Source organism: Salvelinus namaycush, chromosome 22, assembly GCF_016432855.1.
Source record: "Salvelinus namaycush isolate Seneca chromosome 22, SaNama_1.0, whole genome shotgun sequence".
Lineage (NCBI taxonomy): Eukaryota > Metazoa > Chordata > Actinopteri > Salmoniformes > Salmonidae > Salvelinus > Salvelinus namaycush.
In genome coordinates, this window is record NC_052328.1 from 6,985,987 (window position 1) to 7,009,734 (window position 23,748).

The following is a 23,748-nucleotide window of genomic DNA, read 5'->3' on the forward strand; positions in this document are numbered from 1 at the left end:
ATACTGAGTATTGACACTGGCGTTCTCTTTCTTTCACATTTCCATGTTTCTTTGGCTTTTAGTTAACTTCTAGTTCCTCCCAAACCCGGATCCGGGAGCACCCCCATCAGTAAAAAAGCTGACTAGCATAGCCTAGCATAGTGTCACAAGTAAATACTAGCATCTAAATATCATTAAATCACAAGTCCAAGACACCAGATGAAAGATACACATCTTGTGAATCCAGCCATTTCTGATTTTTAAAATGTTTTACAGGGAAGACACAATATGTAAATCTATTAGCTAACCACGTTAGCAAAAGACACCACTTTCTTACTCCACCATTTTTTTACTCCATCAGTAGCTATCACAAATTCGACCAAATAAAGATATAAATAGCCACTAACCAAGAAACAACTTCATCAGATGACAGTCTGATAACATATTTATTGTATAGCATATGTTTTGTTAGAAAAATGTGCATATTTCAGGTATAAATCATAGTTTACCATTGCAGCCACCATCACAACTCTCATCAAAGCGACTAGAATAACTACAGAGAGCAACGTGTATTACCTAATTACTCATCATAAAACATTTCTTAAAAATACACAGCGTACAGCAAATGAAAGACACAGATCTTGTGAATCCAGACAGTATTTCTAAGTGTTTTACAGTGAAAACACAATATAGCGTTATATTAGCTTACCACAATAGCAAACATCACAACAGCATTGATTCAAGCCAAACATAGCGATAACGTATAAACCACAAAGATATTAATTTTTTCACTAACCTTCTCAGAATTCTTCAGATGACAGTCCTATAACATCATATTACACAATGCGTATAGAGTTTGTTCGAAAATGTGCATATTTAGCGGCACAAATCGTGGTTATACAATGTGATTAGTGGCCAAAACTTCAAGCAATCTGTCCGGCGCCATCTTGGAGAGGCACCTAATCTAATCGAAAACTATTCATAAACCTGACTAAAAAATATAGATTGGACAGCAAATGAAAGATAAATTAGTTCTTAATGCAATCGCTGTGTTAGATTTTTAAAATTAACGTTACTGCGCAATACAGCGTGCGCTAAAGCGAGACCGCACCATAATTCATGGCGGAATTATTATTTGACATTTGTCAACATAAGTACGAATTAACAGCATAAAGACTGCTTACTATTTGCTGAGCTTCCATCAGAATCTTGGGCAAGGTGTCCTTTCTCCAGAACAATCGTCTTTGGGTTGAAAGATGTCCTCTTGTCCTGTCGAAATAGCCGCTAACGTTAGCCACCCACTGGAGAGGTGTCCAACTCGTGAAAGCGCATGACAAAGAAATCCAGGAAAATCGCAATAAACTGATATAAACTGCTATAAATCGGTTTAAATTAACTACCTTATGTCTTTAACAACTATAACGAATAAAAACATGACCGGAGATACAGAACTGCTAAAACGAAAGCTTTGCAGGAGGCCATAGTGATGTCCCTGATGCGCCAGGCGCACCGTTGAAAAGGACGGTACTTCCGTTCCACGGTCTTATATAGGGCCCCAGATTGCGCAATCGTCTCCATTCAAATTCTCCCCGCTTACTGACATCTAGAGGAAGACGTATGCAGTGCATGTAGCCCGATGGCTTACATGGGGACTTATAAACTGACCTCAGAACAGGGACCTCGATTTCTGAAATCTCACTCCCTGACAGGAAATGTGCTGCAGAATGAGTTATGTTTCACTCAGAGAAATAATTCAAACGGTTTTAGAAACTAGAGTGTTTTCTATCCAATAGTAATAATAATATGCATATTGTACGAGCAAGAATTGAGTACGAGGCAGTTTAATTTGGGAACTCATTTTTACAAAGTCGAAATGGCGCCCCCATAGGCTCAAGAGGTTCATCTATAACGAATTACCCACTGTTTATTGAACAAGACAGTCTGTTAGAAAACAGTCAGGAATTTTGCTTTAATGGTTGACTGTTCCTGGCTGAAAATATAATCCACGTAGCTCTTACTCCTCGAGCATGCTAGTGGCCTAATGGTTTTGGTGTAGGCCAACAGCAAGTCAGATGTTAGCTAACCGCTCAGTGGGTCCGGTAGTTCAGTAGTACTAGACTAAATCTGTCACCAGGATCACTTTCACTGGACTGTATAGTGGAGGGAAGTGGCGTGTAGGGTTGCAGGGCTATCTCTGGCCCTGTATGGGGTGGGTGGAGGATTTTAGAGTGCCAAGACTCCTGAGGTTAAGAACGGGCACCTTGCGAAGTCAATGGCTGACAAACATTGGACTTTGCAGGTCCATCTGCATTGTGCTCAATGTCCTGTGTGTTTTGGTGCAGGTAAGTAGCTTGGCGGAGCAGCGTTATCAGTGTTTTGGCTTACCTAGAGGGGCCTTCACCGACTCATTTCTTTGATTAAGATAACCATGTGATGTTACATATTAGGATATACCATGACTTAACTTTTATTTAATAAAACGGACTTCAGAATGTAGTAGCCTATATGATGTGCGCCCCAGCTTTCATGCATGTAGCTTGTTTCAAATGAAGTGATCACTACTACAATGCAAGGTGGAATTTAAATGGTGGAATAAAAATTGAGCAAAATAAAGAGTATGCTACAGCAACCAGGCTGTGATTTTAATATGAACAGAGTTAAGGAGAAAGCACAGCAAAATATAGCCTGGCTAGTTTAGCTAGCTGGCTTCTTGAGGTAACATTGAATAACAATGTGGCTGCTGCAAGTTAGCCAGTTTAACTAGTCTTTGGCGAGCTGGCTTGGCTCCATGTCTATTTCCCTCCTGTCAGCTCCACTCGCATTTCTCACACACCATCCGACCCTTCCCCCGCAGCAGCAGAGCTGTAGTCTGTCCCTTTGTGCTCAGGTTAAAAACATAAGTAAAAACAAAATTTAATGTATTCTGGATATCAATTTCCCCCCCATTATTTTAGTATTACTTTTCTTTCAAATGCCCATCCCTAGTTCTGAGTTCATGTTTGGTTACATGATTTGTGATGTATTCAGCAAGTGAATAATGAATGTGATGGTGACAGTCTTATCTAGTTAAGTGTCCAACTCGAGTGAAAGCATTGGTATTCAAGTTCAAACATTGAGGTGAAAGTTGCTAACGTGTGATATGGCTGTTTCAGGAGATGGGTTTTGATGTCCCAACCTTTTTAATGAGCCTTTGTCATTCATTTTCCCCAAGGGGGTAGGGCTAGGTGTTATACCTATTTAACTATATAAAGGGATTGATGCACTGACCGGTTTGGGTTTTACCGTGCCTGCTATAATGGTATTTCAATATATGGTTTGTTAAATGTGATGCCCAACTCCATCGCATATGTCAATTTTTATAGTTTGCTTCCTGCAAGTCGTGTCTCACCTTGTTCTCCTGCATGTCGTAGCCCTGCCCCATCACTCAAGGGGAGCATGTTGCTCGACTACGGAGTCACGGGCACTTCACTTGCCATTCAGTCTGCATGGTCAGAAGAAACGAGATGTCGGTGACACCGATGCTGCTTCCAACTGTTGTATAATTACACGATTACACTGCAGAAAAAAACATAAATGCAACATGTAAAGTGTTGGTTTCATGAAATAAAACTTATTTTTCCATATGCACAAGCTTATTTATCAAGTTGTGCACATTTGTTTACATCCCTGTAAGTGATCATTTCTCTTTGCCAAGATAATACATCCATTTAACAGGTGTGGCATATCAAGAAGCTGCTTAAATGGCATTATCATGACGCAGTTGCACCTTGTGCTGGGGATAATGAAAGGCGCACTTGTCACACAACACAATGCCATTGATGTCTCAATTTGAGGGAGCGTGCATGCATGCTGACACCTGAGCTGTTGGCAGAGAATGTACTGTTAATTTCTCTACCACAAGTTGCTTCCAATATCGTTTTAAGGAATTTGGCAGTACGTCCAACTGGCCTCAACCATAAACCATGTGTAACCACGCCAGCCCAGAACCTCCATCTGGCTTTACCTGCGGGATGGTCTGAGACCAGCCACTCAAACAGCTGATGAAACTGAAGCTCCTCTGCATGCTCGTCTTGCCAGGCAAATGCTCACCTTCGATGGCCACTGGAACGCTGGAGAAGTGTGCTCTTCACGGAGGAATGTTTCAACTGTACTGGGCAGATGGCAGACGTGTTGGCAACAGTGCCCTATTGTGGCGGTGAGGTTATGGTATGGGCAGGCATAAGCTACAGACAAGGAACAATTGCGTTTTTAATCGATGGGAATTTGAATACACAGATACTGTGATGCGATCCAGAAGCCCATTGTCGAGCCATTCATCCGCCGCCATCACCTCAAGGTTCAGCATGATAATGCACGGCCCCGTGACGCAAGGATTTGTTCAAAATTCCCGGAAGCTGAAAAATGGCCCAGTTCTTGCAGCGTACTCACCAGGCATGTCCCCATTGAGCATGTTTGGGATGCTTTGGCTCGATGTGTAAAGCAGCGTGTTCCAGTTCCCACCAATATCCAGCAAATTCGCACAGCCATTGTGTTCTGTGGAATGTTGTCCCACTCAATCAACCGCCTGATCAACTCGATGCGTAAAAGAGACGTGTCGCGCTACATGAGGCAAACGGTGGTCACCATATACTGACTGGTTTTCTGATCCACACCTCAGATGCATATCTATTCCCAGTCATGTGAAATCCTTAGATTACAGCCTAATGAATTTATTTCAATTGACATATTTGCTTATGAGCTGTGACTCAGTAAAATCTTTGACTTGTTTCATTTTGCCTTATTTTTGTTCAATGTAGTTTGTGTAGCTCTTAGTCTGCCAAAGGCTTTCTTTTCTTCGCATGTTGTGGCTAAATATTGTTAGCCACTAGTTAGCAAAATGTAAGCGTAGCTAGCTATGTGTGATTTAAGTGCTGGTGTAGGCCTAGAGCAGCATGATTTGTGCTATGGTATCTTCTAAATCAGTGGAATAGGCCAAGCATGAATGTTTAGTTAGAGCTAGCAAACAACATGTAATGTAAATGTTAAAAAAAAAAAAATTTTTTTTAACTTGGCAAGTCAGGTAAGATTATTTTTTTTTTTACAATAACGGCCAACCAAAAGGCTTTCTGCGGGGACGGGCTGGGATTAAAAATAAAGAATATAGGACAAAACGCACCACAACACTAAATAGACCTAAGATGACAGCATGGTAGCAACACAAGATAACATGGTACAAACATTGGGCTCAAAGGGTAAGAAGGTAGAGACGATGCATCACGCAAAGCAGCCACAACTGCCAGTAGGTAACCGGCTGGTAGCCTAGTGGTAAGCGCGTTGGACTAGTAACCGAAAGGTTGCAAGATCAAATCCCCGAGCTGACAAGGTAAACAATTAAATGAAGAGGGAGAACTGTCCAGTTTGACTGTTTGCAGCTTGTTCCAGTCTCTAGCTGCAGTGAACTGAGAAGCGTGACCCAGGGATGTGTGTGTGTGCTGTGGGGACCTTTAAACAGAATGTGACTGGCAGAATGGGTGTTGTAGGTGGACGATGGGGGCAGCAGTAGGTATCTCAGATTGGGGGGAGTGAGGCCTAAGAGGGTTTTAAAAATACGCATCAATCCGTGGGTTTTGCGTCAGGTATACGGAGATGGCCAGTTTACAGAAGAGTATAGAGTGCAGTGATGTGTCTTATAAGGAGAATTGGTTGCGCATCTGATGGCCGAATGGTAAAGAACGTCTAGCCACTCGAGAGCACCCTTACCTGCCAATCTATGAATAGTCTCCATAATCTAGCATGGGTGCGATGGTCATCTGAATCAGGGTTGGTTTGGCAGCTGGGGTGAAAGAGGAGCGACTACGATAGAGGAAACCAAGTCTAGAGTTAACTTTAGTGTTACGAATTCTAGGGGGATGGCAACGAGACCCGTAACACAACTCATGCAAATTATAACAGTAAAAAAGTGAACAAAACCACAGACATCTACTGTCAAACACTCATGGTTTATTTGGTAAACACACAGTAAAAGTGGGGGGCAGGAAAAAGGGCTGAGCTGGACCCAAGGAAAGAAACAAATCCAAAAACACCCCTAAGGTAGACTAGCCTACTTCAATACAGCTAACTAACCAAAAATACAGTGGGTGGTCCCCCCAATTCTAACTAGTGTTCTTAGACAAAATATTCCTACGGGTAGTGTATGCCCATGGACGACTTGTCTTGGTACCTCCCTTTCCACCATCAAACAGTCAAACACCATAGCAAAACAATACTCACAGGATAACGTACAAAGTTACATGTAGTTGCTAAACCAAACGAGAGATCTACAGAGAGATTGCATGACCGAGAGATGGAGCTGCAGAGAAAACAACTGAATGGGTTTTCAAACCAAGGGAAAGGGGATGTGATTGGGTAATGGAAACAGGGGGAGGTGTGTCTTCTGATGACTGATTGGGGAATGATTGCCACCTGTGAGGAGAAGGAGAGCAAAGAAATACACACACAGGATAAGATCCGTAACATTTAGCCTGCAGCTTTGTGCTGAGAGGGACAGTGTACTGGCTTGCCATACTCCCAAGTACTTGTATGAGGTGACTACCTCAAGCTCTGCCCCTCTCCCCACAGGTGTGATTACTACCTCCTGAGGGTTTATTCTTCTTACAAACCACATGACCTTCTGTTTTGGAGGTGTTCAGAACAAGGTTCAGGGCAGAGGAAGCTTGTTGGACACTGAAAGCTTTTGAGTGTTTAACACAAAATCCGGGGAGGGGCCAGCTGAGTATGACAATCTGCGTATAAATGAATGCGCTTCCTACTGCCTGAGCTATGTTGATGTAAATTGAGAAGAGCGTGGGGCCTAGGATTGAGCCTTGGGGGTACTCTCTTGGTGACAGGTAGTGGCTGAGACAGATGTTCTGACTTTATACACTGCACTCTTTTGAGATGGCTAGTTAGCAAACCAGGCCAAAGACCCCTCAGAGACACTACTCCTTAGCCAGCCCACAAGAATGGAATGGTCTACAGCTGGTATTCCCAAACTGGTGTACGTGCAATGCTGTCATGGGTCCAGCAAATAAACATGTGATTTACATTTTAAAAATATATTAAGTACATTTATATTTTCCATTGGGGCTATACATTTGGGGGGGGTTCTTCCCTGAGTGGCCTCTGTTTAATTTTATTTCTGGCAGTGAAACATCTGGTGTTCAGCGAAATAACACAATGTCAAATACAGGTAGCCTAGTCAAATAATTAACATCCTATCACATGAACCGTTACACTCACGGGAATTCCGCTAACGGTCCAAATGTAGCTGCAGCGCATTCCGTTTGCTTAAATTGATAAATGGTTAAAAGGCCCAGAGACATACCAGCAGTACTGCACCTGTCGGCGACTCAAGTTCTGCATCCTCGAGCACGTCCAATGCTAGCGTCAGTAATTCTACATTTGTTGTTAGCCCAGCTAGCATGGACACTGACAGTTGTGAATCTGATGCAGCCGAAAAGCGGCTGTCCCCTTCCCCGGGAAAGCGCCGAACAACAGACGGGGACGTTGGACCATCAGAGGCGCAAATATGAGAACTGCATTGATTTAGGGGTTCACTTATATTGGGAGGAGTGCCATTCCTCAGCCACAGTGAATACTTTTGCAAATATAACAATCTCACAACTCGATGAAACCTTCACTCTTGTCCAGTCCTTTAGAAACCAAACATGCCAATTTGAAAAATAAGCTATGGAGTTTTTTGAGCAAGAATTAAGGCTACTTTCGAGTAAGACGTGTATAAAAGCAACACCTACCATTTAATAAGGGGCTAGAAGTGTCTTTATATGGTGAGCTACCGAGTGGCTAGGACAGGAAAGCCTCGTACTATTGTTGAGGACTTAATTTTTCCTCTTGCCGCGGATATGGCTGGGACAATGCTGGGGGAAAAGGCCTCAAACAAGTTTCATGATTCATCAGTGACATAGATGTTTTGAAACAATTGCTGCGTCACATACAAGCTAGTGATTTAGATGCGTTAAAGCTGGATGAGTCAACAGACGTGACGGGCCTGGCACAGCTCCTGGTATATGTCTGTTACATTTATGGGCGGTCAATTAAGGAAGACATCCTATTCTGGAAAACAGGAGAGGATATTTTTAAAGTACTGGACAGCTTTGTGACATCAACTGGACTTTGCTGGTCAAGATGTGTTGGTATCTGTACTGATGGTGAAAAAGCCATGACAGGGAGACATGGTGTTGTGGTAATGTGCGGGCAATCAGTTTCTCCCGACGCCACTTGGGTACACTGCAGCATCCACCGAGAGGCTCTTGCTGCTAAAAGAATACCTGGCGGCTTGAAAGACGTTTGGACAGTGAAAATGGTTAACTTTGTTAAAGCAAGGCCCCTGAACTCGCGTGTATTTTCTGCACTATGCAATGATTTGGGCAGCGACCATGTAACGCTTTTACAACATACTGTACACAAGTGCGCTGGTTATCAAGGGGCAAAGTATTGACACGTTTTTTTTTAAATTCAGAGACGAGTTTTCTTTACTGACAATTTTCATTTGTCTGACCGCTTGCATGATGAGTTTCTCACACGACTGGCCTTTCTGGGTGATGTTTTTTCTCGCCTGAATGATTGCAGGGACTCTCCACAACTATATTCAATGTGCGGCACAAAATTGAGGCCATGATTAAAAAGTTGGAGCTCTTCTCTGTCCGCATTAACAAGGACAATACACAGGTCTTTCCATTATTGTATGATTTTTTGTGTGTGCAAATTAACTCGAGGTTACGGACTATGTCAAATGTGATTATAGCAAAGCACCTGAGTGAGTTGGGTGCGCAATTACGCATGTTCCTTCCCGAAACGGATGACACAACTGGATTCGTTATCCCTTTCATGCCTCATTCCACTTACCGATATCTGAACAAGAGAGCCTCATCGAAATTGCAACAAGTGGTTCTGTGAACATTTTGAATTGTCAGAAGCCACTGCATGATTTCTGGATAGGGCTGCGCTCAGAGTATCCTGCCTTGGCAAATCGCGCCTTTAAGACATTGATGCCCTTTGCAACCACGTACCTATGTGAGTGGATTCTCGGCCCTTACTAGCATAAACTAAATGAAGGCACAGACTGTGTGGAAACTGATTTAAGACAACTCTGCAGTGTTGGTTGTATTGGAGAGTCTATGTCCATCCTTTCAAGCACGCTCTTATTAACCTGTGGGGAGTTATTCACAATTTCCGACGAACAAATGAGGTTTTATATGTAAGATGGTTAAATAAAGAGCATATTTATTGGTTATTTTTCTGCCCTGGTCCTATAAGAGCTGTCACAACCCGGCTCATGGTAAAACTCACTCATTCTTATGTTTTAATAAATGTATAGTATGTGTGGCAGGCTTACAATGATGGCAAAAAAACATTTGTGTGTGCTAACCATGGTGCTAAAGGGGGTACGCAGCTGGAGGTTGAATTTAAAAAGGTGTACGGGACTATAAAAGGGTCTAAAAGAACTGAGCCAGATGTTTTTTGGGGGGTCAAGTTTACGGAGCTCCTTTAGTACCTCGGACTCAGTTTCTCCCTGCATGCAGTCACTCTGGTAAACAGTGATCATTAAGGTCATTACAGAAAACACCAGACGGATACCTATCAGGATTATTTGTGAGGATAACATCAAGGAGAGTAGCCTTTTCTGGGTGTTGGGAGTCATACCATGTGCGATTTGGTAATCTGAGAAAGATTTACGGGGACCCATTGCTTTAGGACTTGGTCAGGTGGTTTAAGCATGTCCCTGTTTAGGTCACCTAGCAGGACAAATTCAGAGCTAGTGTAAGGGGCCAGGAGAGAGCTTTGGGCAGGTAGGGTACAGGCCGGTGCTGATGGAGGACAATAGCACCCAGCAATAGTCAACAAAGAGCTATTTGAGCATTTTGCAAGTTACATGGGTGGTTTGCCTTTTTAATTATTAAAAAACCCGTACTGTCTTACTATGAAAAATATAGTGAGATATATATATATATTATATATATATTATATATATATTATATTTTTGCCATATTGTCCAGCCCTACAAGGGGGGAAATTGGGTTCACATTTGATACTATTGCTACTGTGCCTTTAAAATAAGATGCTGCATAGTCAGGGTGGCTGCTATGCGGACATGTCCACTGAGCTGGAATTCTGCCCTGTCTGCAGATCCATTTAACTTTGACCACTGCCTTTGTCCGGCTGGATGTACAGGCCCCAGCTAGAACAACTGGCCAGATGTGTGTGTGTGTGTGTGTGTGTGTTGGCACTGCCACTGACTAGTCCAGGCCTTGCATAATGGCTGAAACATGTAGATCTAGCCCAAAATGTTATCCTGGAAACGAGTGCCTATGAATGTGTTGGTGAAAGGTGAGCATGCTACTTTGCTGACCTCTCCTTCCCTTGATTTTACTCATTCCTTCTCTCTCTTCTCTCCAGCTAAAGAGGAGCAGTATGTTCTGGAGGTCTCTGGTAGAGCAGCAGCTGTAGGAAACTCTAGGTGAGTTACCCTACAGCCCCATGCTGCTCTGGGTGTGGGTACTTTGTATGTGTTAACTTGAGACCTACCGCACACTGAAGACCTTGATGTCTGACCGCACAATGGGCCAAGAGATCCACCATTTAGTTTGTTTTTGGATAAAATAAATGGAACTTTTTTTTTTCAGCAATTCCCAATTGTTCTACTGTCCTTGTCTGTGTGGCTTCTGGACTTAAGCCTTACACTTCATCTTAGAAGTGTACCTGTTCAATGATGCGGTGTTGAAGGTGTGTGTTTGTTTGTTTCTATTGTAGTGTGGAGCAGCCATGTGACAGGACAGTTGTGGAGAGAGTCGGTGCACATGACCTGGCAAGCACTGCAGGTAAGAACTACTGTACTAATCACCCTGTCAGCTGCTAATGCAGCTGCTGCTGCTTCTCCTAATCATAAACCAATCACCCGGTCGTCACTAGTTGCCACGGTCATAATCCCTGTCTATTTACTAAATGTAAATTTAAACCTAACCACACTGCTAACTTTATGACTAACCTTAAATTGTGACCAAAGCCTTCTTTTTCCCCCCCATATAGACAATTTTGTCTTTGGCTATGAAATCTAGTGGAATCCCAATCACCCAGTACAATGCTAATTGTACATTGCTAATGCTAGTCATACACCAATGGTCATGCATGGCTCAGTTGGTAGAGCATGATTTTATGCAGCTCCAGGATTTTAAGTGTATTAATCGCCCTGTACACTGCTAATGCTAATCGCACACCAATCAGCCGGGGCCCGGTTTCCCAAAACATCTTAAGGCTAAGGTTCATCATTCCAACCTTCGTAGGAACATAGTTTTGCTCACTTTTGGGAGATTTAACAATCATTAGGAAAGTTTCACTTAAACAGTTACTATTTACCGACTGCTTTCGACCGCTCGTAGAACAGCTAAGTGTTAGGTATATCTTTTTTCTTCCCTTTCATGCACAAATCTCCGCTAAACATAGATAATCTTGATCCTGTCTGACTGCCGATAACTACAAAGTTGATATTTGTAGCCATAGGCGATATGTCTAGGCGCTGATCCGTCGTCAGTATTGTTGGGTTATTTCTAATATTAAGGTAAGATTAGAATGGATAAAGCTGATCAGAGAGCAGCGCTGCCTTTTCTTTCGATCCTATCAGTATTGGTGCATACTCCCAACGACCCACTTAAATACCTTTATTTTCCCATGGTGTTGGGAAATGCATGCAACCTCTTTGGCCGTTGTAGGAACGATGCATCGTTAAAACACTCGGAAGCCTGAGTTCCATTGCTACGGGGAAACTGGGCCCTGTACGCTACTAATGCTAATCATACACCATTCAGCCTGTACGCTGCTAATGCTAGTCGCACACCAATTACCCTGTACACTGCTAATGCTAATAATAAAAAACATGTTTTATTGTCACACAGTGGATAGGTGCAATGAAATGTTTGTGTCAGTCAATGATAGTATGGTGCCCCTGGAGCAAATTGGGTTTAAGTGCCCTGCTCTAGTCTTCAAACCAGCGACCTTTCGGTTGTAGGTCGACCACTAACTGCTAGTTTACCTGCCGCCCTATACACTGCTAACATACTGAAAACATGGCAGAGGTTTACACCCTAAAGATAAATTGCTGTCACTCATGGAGTAAATGGAAAATTGGAACACCTGCCTGTATCTCCTGGTAAAATGCTTGACATCCATTCTTGTGGTCTAAAATCTACCTTTAAATGACAATGAGGCATTCTGCTTCAGATTTAACAGCAGTGGACTACTCTCTGTTCCCGTCTCCTTCTAGGTCTGACCCCTCCAGCTACTCCTCCTCACCAGATGTGGAAGCCCTTGGCCCCCGTGGCACTCCTCGGGAAGAGCCGAGCGGCTGACGCTCCCAAACCATCGCCCTCCAAGGCCATCCAGATCAACGCACGGCCCCTGCCCGCCACCAAGCTCCGGAGCAAGCCTCCCAGCCCCCCTGTAACTCCCACCCCCAACACGGTGGCTCTCAACCTGGCCTTCTCAGACCACGACTACTGCCTCCCTCAGAAGGAGCCTGTGGCTATTGCTGAAGAGCCAGGCAAGCGCTGGAATGTCAAACAGCAAGCAGCCATCACCATCAGGACCATCGAGCCACTTGGCAGTACCACTACCAGGGCACCCCAGAGGATCCCTGACCCCTCCCTCCAGACCCTGATCCCTGCCCTGGGTACGAAGACCCAGCAGGCTCCCCTGCCCCTGGATGTAAGGACTGATAGGACTAGCTCTGCGCTGGGGACCCCTGAAGCTTCTCCCACCAGGCAGGAGCAACAGGTTTGTCCCCTGGAGATGAGTCCCAAGAAAGGGAGATCCTACCGGGGCCACAACATTACCTGCTCCCCCAGCCCCAGGGAAGGAAAGGGAGGACGCGAGAGGAAAAGGAGAATCCACCATTCCTCCAGCCCTTGTTCTACTGACTCGGAGTCTGACTTTCACTCGTCCTCTTCTCAGTCTAGATCTTGCTCTCCACCCAGGAAGAGGTGAGATGCTCATCCCCTCTTTGTTTCTGTCTTAAAATCTATTTGTCCCCTCACTGGGCAAGGCAGTGTCCTCCTAATGGCACTGAGTCTTAAATCTGACGGGATGAGAATGTCCATATTCATCCCAGTCAACTCTAGTCAGTGTGGGGAAAACGGCTGGTTCATGCTATGGGCACAGATGTCAGTTTTGAACAGACCTAGCATGAGTTCTCAATCTGTCCCCCCCCCCCCCCCCCATCTGCTACCAATGTAGCACTCAAAAAGGTGATGTCACATGTAAACCGATGACTAATGGCGATATCTAATCCGTCCGTCATCTGACATCACTGACAGATTCCCCCCTCTCCTCCAGGTACAGGCCTCGTCACTCTAAGAGCAGCTCCAGTTCCTCGTCTTGCTCCTCTCGTTCCTCCTCTCGTTCCTCCTCTCGTTCCTCCTCTCCTTCTGTGTCCCGCTCTCCTCCCAGGCGGCGCTATTCCTACTCCTCTTCCCGGTCTGGGTCCTGGAGTAGGTCCCGTTCCCGCTCTCCCCACAGACGGGCGTGGCGCAGAGGCAGGAGTCCACGCAGGTAATTAAAGCACTTTCCTTGTGAACAGCCGTGGGGTAAAAAACAAAAATAATCGGTGGAAATTAACCGCATGCAGTCTGTGTACATTGCCTAAAGAAGTGATTCACCCCTGGACTTCAACATTTTCTTGCTACAGCCTGAATTTAAGATGCCACTGGCCTACACACAACCATGTCAGAAATTATTTAATAATAATGAAAAGGATAAATGTCTTGATTATTCAACTCCGTTATGGCAAGAGTAAGTATTTGCATTCACAAGTTGCATGGACTAATTCTGTGTTTAATATGATTCAAGAATGAATAGCTGTATTGCTGTGGCTAAAAAGGTGTGCTGGTGGTGTACTGCATCAAACGCTGGTCAGTCAGGTGAAATGTTGGGACTTTGCAAGGCTGGGTTCAGTGCAAAGCAAACCTCAGGAAGACGCTGATCCCACCTTGTGTGCTGGTCCTCCACAAATGAAGCAATCATCCCCTTCAGGGTGCTGTTTACCCTCTCGTCTGGTTTGTCTGAGGATGGTAGGCAGTGGTCAGCTTGGCAGCTACACCCCAGTAGGTACTGAGCTCTTTGTAGATTCCTGAGATTAACTGCGGACCTCGGTCAGATTTTGGTCTGGAATCCTGACTCTGGTAAAGACCTCCCTTCACAGAATTGGAGCAATGGCGGATGCAGTGGCTTTGTTGGGGGGGAAACGACTCCACACAGTGTGTAGATGTCCACTACCACCAATAAACATTAATTCTGGGTCCCTTGGCTGGGAGGAAAAGGTCCCATGAGGTCAATTCCCAGCATTTCATTTGGTTGGTTCACCTCGGTCTGCTGCCAGAAATGCAAAACTGCAGACTTCACACTGCTGTACAAACTTCACACTGCTGTACAAACTTCTTGGTATCAACCCACATGCCTGGCCAGGTAAGCCGCCTCCTGTAAATTTCCGTAGGGCTTAAACGCCAAGATGGCTACTCATGATAAGCTTGGATATCTGGTCAGTCAATGTAGAGGGGATGACGACACGCTAATGGGTGCTATGTGTTTCCTCTCCTTTTGGAGTTTTGCAGCATAATTCAGGATAAAGTATTGAACTTCTCATTGACGCGAGACAAGTCTGCGTTGTACAGACTCTTGTGGATCGCCATGATGGCGGCATCATTCTGCTGTGCTCTCCACACACATCATCCAGACACTTAGCGGAATTTCACTCCCTTAAGGTGGTTGAGTGCTTCGGCTGCCTTTGAAAAGTCAGTCACAAATGCGTGGTGCCATACCCAGGAAGCGCTGAAAAGCCTTGAGGGATCTGGGAATTGGGAACTGTTGCAACTTTGGCTGGATTACATGGGTACCCTCAGCATTAATCACATGACCAAGGAACTTTGTTAGTTCTGGCAAGCAGAAATAACACTTTAGTCTGTCGAAGACGGACCGTCTTGCAGATGGTCAGTGACAGGAATAGATTATGATTCCAACTAGATACACAAGACTTTCCTCTCAGATCCCCCAGGACTTGTTTACTCAATTTATTGTCCCCATGGGGAAACTTTGTTGCAGTGTCATGTACACATTTAAAGTAGCGTTTAAACGGTCTCCATCAGCCTTTAGAAGGTTGCTGGAGCGTTCTTCAAACCAAAAGGCATGATTTTGAAGGAGGGGTGACAAAGGCAGTCTTGTCCTGACTGGCGGGATCCATTGCCAATATCCGCTGTTCAGATCCAGGTTATTGAAGATGGATGCTCCTGCCAGAGATTCCAGTATGTCATTAATGCTCGGTAGAGGGTAGTTATCGCTTTATGGCATTCGGCTTCCTGTCTACACAGAATCGATATCCACCATCTTTCTTTGGAATCAGGACAACTGGTCGAAGCCCATCCATTAAAAAGGTTCCACAACTCAATTATCCAATATGCTTTTTGAGATTTGCCAGATTGGCGGGGGCTAGCCTGTAGAGACGCTGCTTTATGGACTTCATGCTGGGTCTTGATTTGGAGAGTTTGGAGACTGTCTGGGGGTAAGAGTTCAGACCTCACTGTTCCTCTCCAACATCTGGGAGAGCTGCCACCTCTCGTTATGACAGACATGCTTGTTTGATGTAGAAATCGGCATCAGGTTTGCTTTTGCTCTCGGATAAGAGGGGTACGGCTGTAAACTGGGTGATAGCCTGGTTCCCTTGCTTCACTGGTAGAACTTGTTTTTGTCTGTCTTGACCTAGCCAGTACTCTGGATAAGGTAGCAGGCTCCAGCCTGAATTCAGTGCATTTCCAGGTTGAAATGGATGAGGCCAGGAATGGTCAGAGCGCAGCTGATATGACGGTTCGGACATCGAGATGGTCAGTCCACTGAAGTGCATTCAAGTCCAGGACAAGGACTACAGCAAATGCAAGGCACGTATCTGCAAGAATAGCCACAGGAAGGTTAATCTCATGCAGCTTTATTTTCATATAAATCCAGCCTGAGGGAGTGGTAGGTTTTCCAATGGCTAAGTACAATGGTCCTTCCTCCAAGGTTTGAAGCTCCTCATGGGGTAATGCCATATTTTGCTACAGGGACCTCGTGCATCAGGGTAGGGTGTAAGTTGTATTGTCGATTTATGGCCTTCCCTCCAGTTCCTAACAGTCAGAGTTCCCAATAGTTGCGAAATAGAAGAGACAGCTAGTTGTGCTGTCTGAAGGCTTCATGGTGGACATGGAGGCTGACCCAATTGTCTTCCATTCTTTCTGACATTTTTAAAATTCTTATGCTGGCCATAGGGGGGGGCAAGAACCTGGAGGGTGTGACTTTACACCTCCAGCACGTCACTGGACTTTTGTCTTGGATCTTGTGCACATACGGCTGAGACTGGTTATCCCAACGAGAGTTGTTTGCATACCGCCATGAGGGAACAGGGTTTTGAGTTTGAGAAGGGCTGGAAGCACCAAGACGCACCAGATCATGCACATTCTGCGCGTGTTCCCGACGTTGACTGACAAGGCGGGAACCATGTTCTTAAGAATGAGTTTGACCATCTCCTGCTCAGTAATGTCAGCCTTCCATCTCCTGACTAGAACTCGATAGGATGAGGCAACGTCCCATATTGTCTCTGCTTCACCCTGGACTCTGTTGTGAATCCATTCCACTAGTTCATCCTCATAGTCCTCTGAGAGGAATAGTTTTGAAACTCCTTCCAGGTTGATATGTTCATGGGCCACCAGTCTCTTGCTGTACCATGGAGAACACTGCGGAGGGTGGCAAGAACCTCTAAGTCAGTAAGGGGCCAGATATAAAGTATCATTACACTTGGAAAAACAGCAGCTCAACGTCTTCTGGGCTGCCAAAAGTGGGGGAATGTCATTTGATGGGGAGGGAGCTCTAACTGTGGCAGGTGGTCTTGGGGAAAACAACAGGAGTTCTGTTTAACAGTATCTTCATAGTTTTTTTTTTTTGTACTGTTACCTGTTCATATTCCCTATTTATTTAACCAGGAAGGGCTCATTGATTTGAAATCTCTTTTTCAAGAGCGTCCTGGGCAGCACCAAGTCATTGCACAATTAGACTGACAACATGAAAAACTACAAGTAATCTAGTAAAAACCATAGAATTCAAGAGTATAACAAAATCATAAAACAGCAAATTAAAAACATTGACATGTCAGGGAATCGGTCTCAATCCTTCATCAGTGATTTAAAAACACCAATCGGGACAAGTTCTTCCAGTTTTAAAGTATTTTGTAAGGCGTTCCAAGCTGCCGGCACAGAGTACATAAAAGCCCTTACCAAATTCAGTTCGGACATTTGGAACAGTTAGCAGGATCAAGTCCTGCGAACGAAAAGTACCCACCACATTTCTGAACAATAAAAATTTAAGTAAACACTTTGAAGTTTGGAAATGTGATATTAATGTAGTTGAATATAACACATGAGATCTGGCAAAAGATAATGCAAAGAAAAAAACATCAAGTTTTTGTTCATAGACGAAACAAAAGGCCTTAACTTTTCTGCGCTACGGATACCGAATACGGGTTCACTTTCCTAAACAACCGCTGAATTGCAGGGCGCCAAATTCAAAAATCTTCCTAAAAATATTTATAATCATGCAATCACAAGTGAAATATACCAAAACACAGCTTAGCTTGTTGTTAATCCACCTATGGTGTCAGATTTTGAAAATATATTTTACAGCGAAAGAAATCCAAGCTTTTGTGAGTGTAGCTTTCAATGCTACATTAGTTTAGCCTTATATTAGCTTGGTTAGCTTGGTCACGAAAGTAAGAAAAGCAATCAAATTAATCGCCTACCTTTAATAATCTTCGGGTGTTTCCACTCACGAGACTCCCAGTTACACAACAAATCTTCTTTTTGTTCGATAAATATTACTTTTATCACAAATGCCATTTGGGTTGCGCATTATTTTGAGAAAACAAAAGCCGTGTTCCGTTCGACAAATCCCCAAAAGTATCCGAAATGGTCGTAGAAACATTAAATATTTTTTATAATCAAACCTCAGGTTGTCTTTAACAAACATAATCGATAATATTTCAACCGGAGCATAACCTATTCATTAAGAGAGAAAAGGAAAATGGTGAGCTCCTCCCGCGCGCGCAGGAAATATTCAGAGGACACCTAACCTCTTTTGAAACATCTCGCTCATTTTTCAAAATAAAAGCCTGAAACTATGTCTAAAGCCTGGTCACAGCCTGAGGAAGCCATTGGAAAAAGAATCTGGTTGATAACCCTTTAAATGGAGGTTAGACGTGCCAGGAAACAAAGATTTTTTTTATTTTTTATTATCACTTCCGGGTTACTTTTTCTCAGGATTTCGCTTGCAGAATAAGTATTATTTTTCTCACAGAGAATATTTTGACAGTTTTGGAAACTTTGGAGTTTTCTATCCTAATCTGTAAATTATATGCATATTCTACGATCTGGGCCAGAGAAAATGTCCGTTTCCGTTGGGTACGTTATTTAAAAAAAAATAATAATAATAATAATTCTGACCCCTAGCGCTAAGAAGTTTTAATGTCAATCTTCTCGGCCAAATGTAAATAGTCCCACACAAAATCGATACAGTTCAAACAATACCTCAGGCAAACTCCCTTTAACTTTAAAATGTCACACCAAATACGACTGGCTGGGGACTAATACTCCGACACTGAACATCAAAAGGAGCACGTAGGAAAGTCTGCAGTGAAAAGCACTGGAGCGATAGAGGGGACATAAGAGAGGGGTCTTAGCTGTTGACTTCTGGCCTGCAGTTGCACGGTCTGTCTGATACACCTGATGGTTTGTTTTTCAAAGCTTCGCAACAATGTTGCTTCTACTCCATGCGAACATTGACAGGAGCGGTCCCAAAAGATTACAACCACAACCTAGAGCGCTAACACCGGCGATTTGACTTGACTTAAACACTTTACAACTTAGCACGCTGAACATAAACGATTTCTGCCAAGCTGCCGCACCAACCGAGAGCCATCTTTACTTCCTCCCTGACTGCTGGTGCGCTCTTAACCTTTACCGAACCTCAACCCCGGATCCGGGATCACCCCCCACCCCCCCCACACTGATTAGCATCGCTAGCATAGCGTCACAATTAAATAGTAGCATCTAAATATCATTAAATCACAAGTCCAAGACACCAAATGAAAGATACAGATCTTGTGAATAAAGCCACCATTTCAGATTTTTAAAATGTTTTACAGGGAAGACAAAATATGTAAATCTATTAGCTAACCACGTTAGCAAAAGACAGCACTTTCCTAACTCCATCAGTTTCTTACTCCATCAGGTGCTATCACCAATTCGGCCAAATAAAGATATTGATAGCCACTAACCAAGAAAAAACCTCATCAGATGACAGTCTGATAACATATTTATTGTATAGGATAGGTTTTGTTAGAAAAATGTGCATATTTCAGGTATAAATCCTAGTTTACAATTGCACCCACCATCACAACTCGACTAGAATAAATACACAGAGCAACGTGTATTACCTAATTACTAATCATAAAACATTTCTTAAAAATACACAACTCACAGCAATGGAAAGACACAGATCTTGTGAATTCAGACAATATTTCAGATGTTCTAAGTGTTTTACAGCGAAAACACAATAAATCGTTATATTAGCATACCACATATGCAAACGTTACCCGACCATTGATTCAAGCCAAAGAGAGCGATATCGTTATCATCGCCAAAATATATTAATTTTTTCACTAACCTTCTCAGAATTCTTCCGATGACACTCCTGTAACATCATATTACAACATACATATAGAGTTTGTTCGAAAATGTGCATATTTAGCCACAAACAACCGTGGTTATACAATGACAATACTAGCAAAACTAGCCTGAAAATGTCGGACGCCATCTTTCACAGTGATCTTGTCTCATGGATAACTATTCATAAACTTGACTAAAAAAATATAAGTTGGACAGCTATCGAAAGACAAATTAGTTCTTAATGCAATCGCTGAATTACATTTCTAAAATTATCCTTACTGTGCAATACAGGGTTCGCCAAGCGAAGCTATACCAAACAAAATGGCGGAATATGCGTTTAAAATTTTTCGACAGAACAACGATTTATCATCTTAAATATTTCTTACTATGAGGTGATCTTCCATCAGAATCTTGGGCAATGTATCCTTTCTTGGGTCTAATCTTCTTTTGGTCGAAAGATGTCCTCTGTCCGTCGAAATGCCCACTAACGTTCGACCGGGACCCCGAAACGTGCCCAGCTCTTGGATGGGCGTCACATAGAACTGCCTCAAAATCGCACTAAACGGATATAAATTGCTATAAAACGGTTTAAATTAACTACCTTATGATGTTTTTAACACCAATAACGAGTAAAAACATGACCGGCGATATATAAGTGGCTAAACCAAAGCTTGGAAAGAGAGGAGGTCCAACGTCCATCCTGCGTCAGGCGCAGGGAGCAAAGGGACGGTACATCCGGTCTTTGCCGTTTTATACAGGCACTGATTGCGCAATCGACTCCATTCAAATTGTCACCACTTACTGACATCTAGAGGAAGGCGTGGGCAGTGTTTGTATCCTCATAGGATTTACAGGGACTTTAAAACTGATCTGGAACCAGAGGCCAAGATTTCTGAAATCTCACACACTGGGAGGAAAAGTGCTGTAGAATGAGTTCTGTTTCACTCAGAGACATAATTCAAACGGCTATAGAAACTAGAGTGTTTTCTATCCAATAATAACAATAATATGCATATTGTACGAGCAAGAATTGAGTACTAGGCAGTTTAATCTGGAGAGCAAATTATGCTAATGCGAAACAGCACCCCCTATAGTGGCAAGAAGTTAGTGGCAGCGCACGGTGAAGGCTCCGTGCAGGATTTTGCCACCATTTCTTTACCCCACACAACTCAGGTCCCTCAGATGAGCAGTGATTTCAAACCACGAAGACCAGGGAGGTTTTCCAATGCCTTGCAAAGGGCACCTGTTGGTAGGTGGGTCAAAAAAAAAGCATTTTGGATGGTATATCAATACACCCAGTCGCTACAAATTAGAAACGGAATATAGCTAAGCACAGGCAAAATTCTAGCGGAAAACCTGGTTTTCTGCTTTCCAACGGACACTGGGAGACGAATTCACCTTTCTACAGTACAATAACTTAAAACACAATGTGAAATATACACTGGAGTTCTTGAGTGGCATAGTGAGTTTTGACTTAAATCTATGGGTGTCTAGCAATGATCAACCAACTTGACAAAACTTGGAAGAATTGTATTAATGTGCAAATCAAGGGTTGTAACTGTTTTAGGGACAGAACCATGAACAAAGTGATCTATACTATTCCGGAACAGAACCGTTGGATTGGAACTGGTTTAATAGCATTCTTTTACATTTTCAGGAGTTATTTTCCAGTCCCACGAATCAAAGCGCCTATGCAAAGCCCTCACTGTAACGCAAACTTATTCTAGCGTCTGCCTGCCAGCTGGAAGTCTTTACCAGTGGGTGTAGGCTACCTGCCCCTCCCCCCCTGACGAAATTAGGGAGTGATGTTAACTTCTTATGGCTGCAAGCCCGAGGTCGGTACACCTATGACAACATCCAGCTCAAAGTGCAGGGCGCGAAATTCAAAAAAAAAATTTTTTTTTAAATATTTAACTTTCACACATTAACAAGTCCAATACAGCATATGAAAGGTACACATCTTGTGAATCAAGCCAACATGTCCGATTTTTAAAATGTTTTACAGGGAAGACAAAATATGTAAATCTATTAGCTAACCACGTTAGCAAAAGACACCACTTTTCTAACTCCATCAGTTTCTTACTCCATCAGGTGCTATCACAAATTCGACCAAATAAAGATATAAATAGCCACTAACCAAAAAAAAACTTCATCAGATGCCAGTCTGATAACATATTTATTGTATAGCATAGGTTTTGTTAGAAAAATGTGCATATTTCAGGTATAAATCATAGTTTGCCATTGCAGCCACCATCACAAATCTCACCAAAGCGACTAGAATTACTACAGAGAGCAACGTGTATTACCAATTTACTCATCATAAAACATTTCTTAAAAATACACAGCGCATAGCAATGGAAAGACACAGATCTTGTGAATTCAGACAACATTTCAGATTTTCTAAGTGTTTTACAGCGAAAACACAATAAATCGTTATATTAGCATACCACATGTGCAAACGTTACCCGAGCATTGATTCAAGCCAAAGAGAGCGATAACGTTATCATCGCCAAAATATATTAATTTTTTCACTACCTTCTCAGAATTCTTCCGATGACACTCCTGTAACATCATATTACAACATACATATAGAGTTTGTTCGAAAATGTGCATATTTAGCCACAAAAAAACGTGGTTATACAATGAGAACAGTAGCAAAACTGGCCTGAAAATGTCGGGCGCCATCTTTGACAGTGATCTTGTCTAATGAATAACTATTCATAAACTTGACTAAAAAAATATAAGTTGGACAGCTATCGAAAGACAAATTAGTTCTTAATGCAATCGCTGAATTACATTTCTAAAATTATCCTTACTGTGCAATACAGGGTTCGCCAAGCGAAGCTATACCAAACAAAATGGCGGAATATGCGTTTAAAATTTTTCGACAGAACAACGATTTATCATCTTAAATATTTCTTACTATGAGGTGATCTTCCATCAGAATCTTGGGCAATGTATCCTTTCTTGGGTCTAATCTTCTTTTGGTCGAAAGATGTCCTCTTGTCCGTCGAAATGGCCACTAACGTTCGACCGGTACTGGAAACGTGCCCAGCGCTTCAAAGTGCATCACAAAGCAATGCCTCAAAATCGCACTAAACGGATATAAATTGCTATAAAACGGTTTAAATTAACTACCTTATGATGTTTTTAACACCTATAACGAGTAAAAACATGACCGGCGATTTAGAAGTGGCTAAACCAAAGCTTGGAAAGAGAGCCAGTCCGACGTCCATCGTGCGTCAGGCGCAGGAAAAAAAGAACGCTACTTCCGCCTTGTGCTCTTTTATACAGGCCCTGATTGCGCAATCGACTCCATTCAAATTGTCACCTCTTACTGACATCTAGAGGAAGGCGTAGGCAGTGTTTGTATCCTCATAGCATTTACAGGGACCTTAAAACTGACCTGGGACCAGGGGCCAAGATTTCTGAAATCTCACTCCCTGTCAGGAAAAGTGCTGTAGAATGAGTTCTGTTTCACTCAGAGACATAATTCCAACGGTTATAGAAACTAGAGAGTGTTTTCTATCCAATAATAATAATAATATGCATATTGTACGAGCAAGAATTGAGTACGAGGCCGTTTGAAATGGGCACCTTTAATCAGAGCTACTCAATACTGCCCCTGCAGCCATAAAAAGTTAAGGATACTATAGGTTTCATGTTGGATTTATTAACTACATAAAGGTAAGATGTTAATTCTAGTGCTGCTCTGCACACAAGTGTTTTAGCTAGGTAATGTTAGTTCTGGTCCAACGCTAAACCAACTCGGAAGGTCAAAGACATTCAAAGTTCCTCCATAGAAGCTGCTTCTCCGTAGGTATAATTCTGTGGGCCTAATTCAGATAATGCATGTCCTAACAAGATGCCCTTCAAGGAATGCTTTTTCACCCTCAATTTCTGAATCTCATGCCCTACACTGACTGTCTTTCATTATCATTAAACCATGCTTATATGGCAAAATACACATTTCTCTATACAGATTCAATCGCTTACCTGCTGC

The 23,748-nt window shown here is 43.0% G+C and overlaps 1 protein-coding gene across 1 annotated transcript in view; it reads left to right on the plus strand.

Annotated features, from left to right (window-relative positions):
* The window catches only part of LOC120017499 (peroxisome proliferator-activated receptor gamma coactivator-related protein 1-like), a 47,738-nt gene that overhangs the window by 21,363 nt on the left and 2,627 nt on the right, over positions 1 to 23,748 (plus strand). The window contains exons 7-10 of the mRNA XM_038960288.1: positions 10,414 to 10,474; positions 10,768 to 10,835; positions 12,275 to 12,989; positions 13,342 to 13,557. Coding sequence (XP_038816216.1) covers positions 10,414 to 10,474; positions 10,768 to 10,835; positions 12,275 to 12,989; positions 13,342 to 13,557 — 1,060 coding nt within the window. The remainder of the gene's footprint in view (positions 1 to 10,413; positions 10,475 to 10,767; positions 10,836 to 12,274; positions 12,990 to 13,341; positions 13,558 to 23,748) is intronic.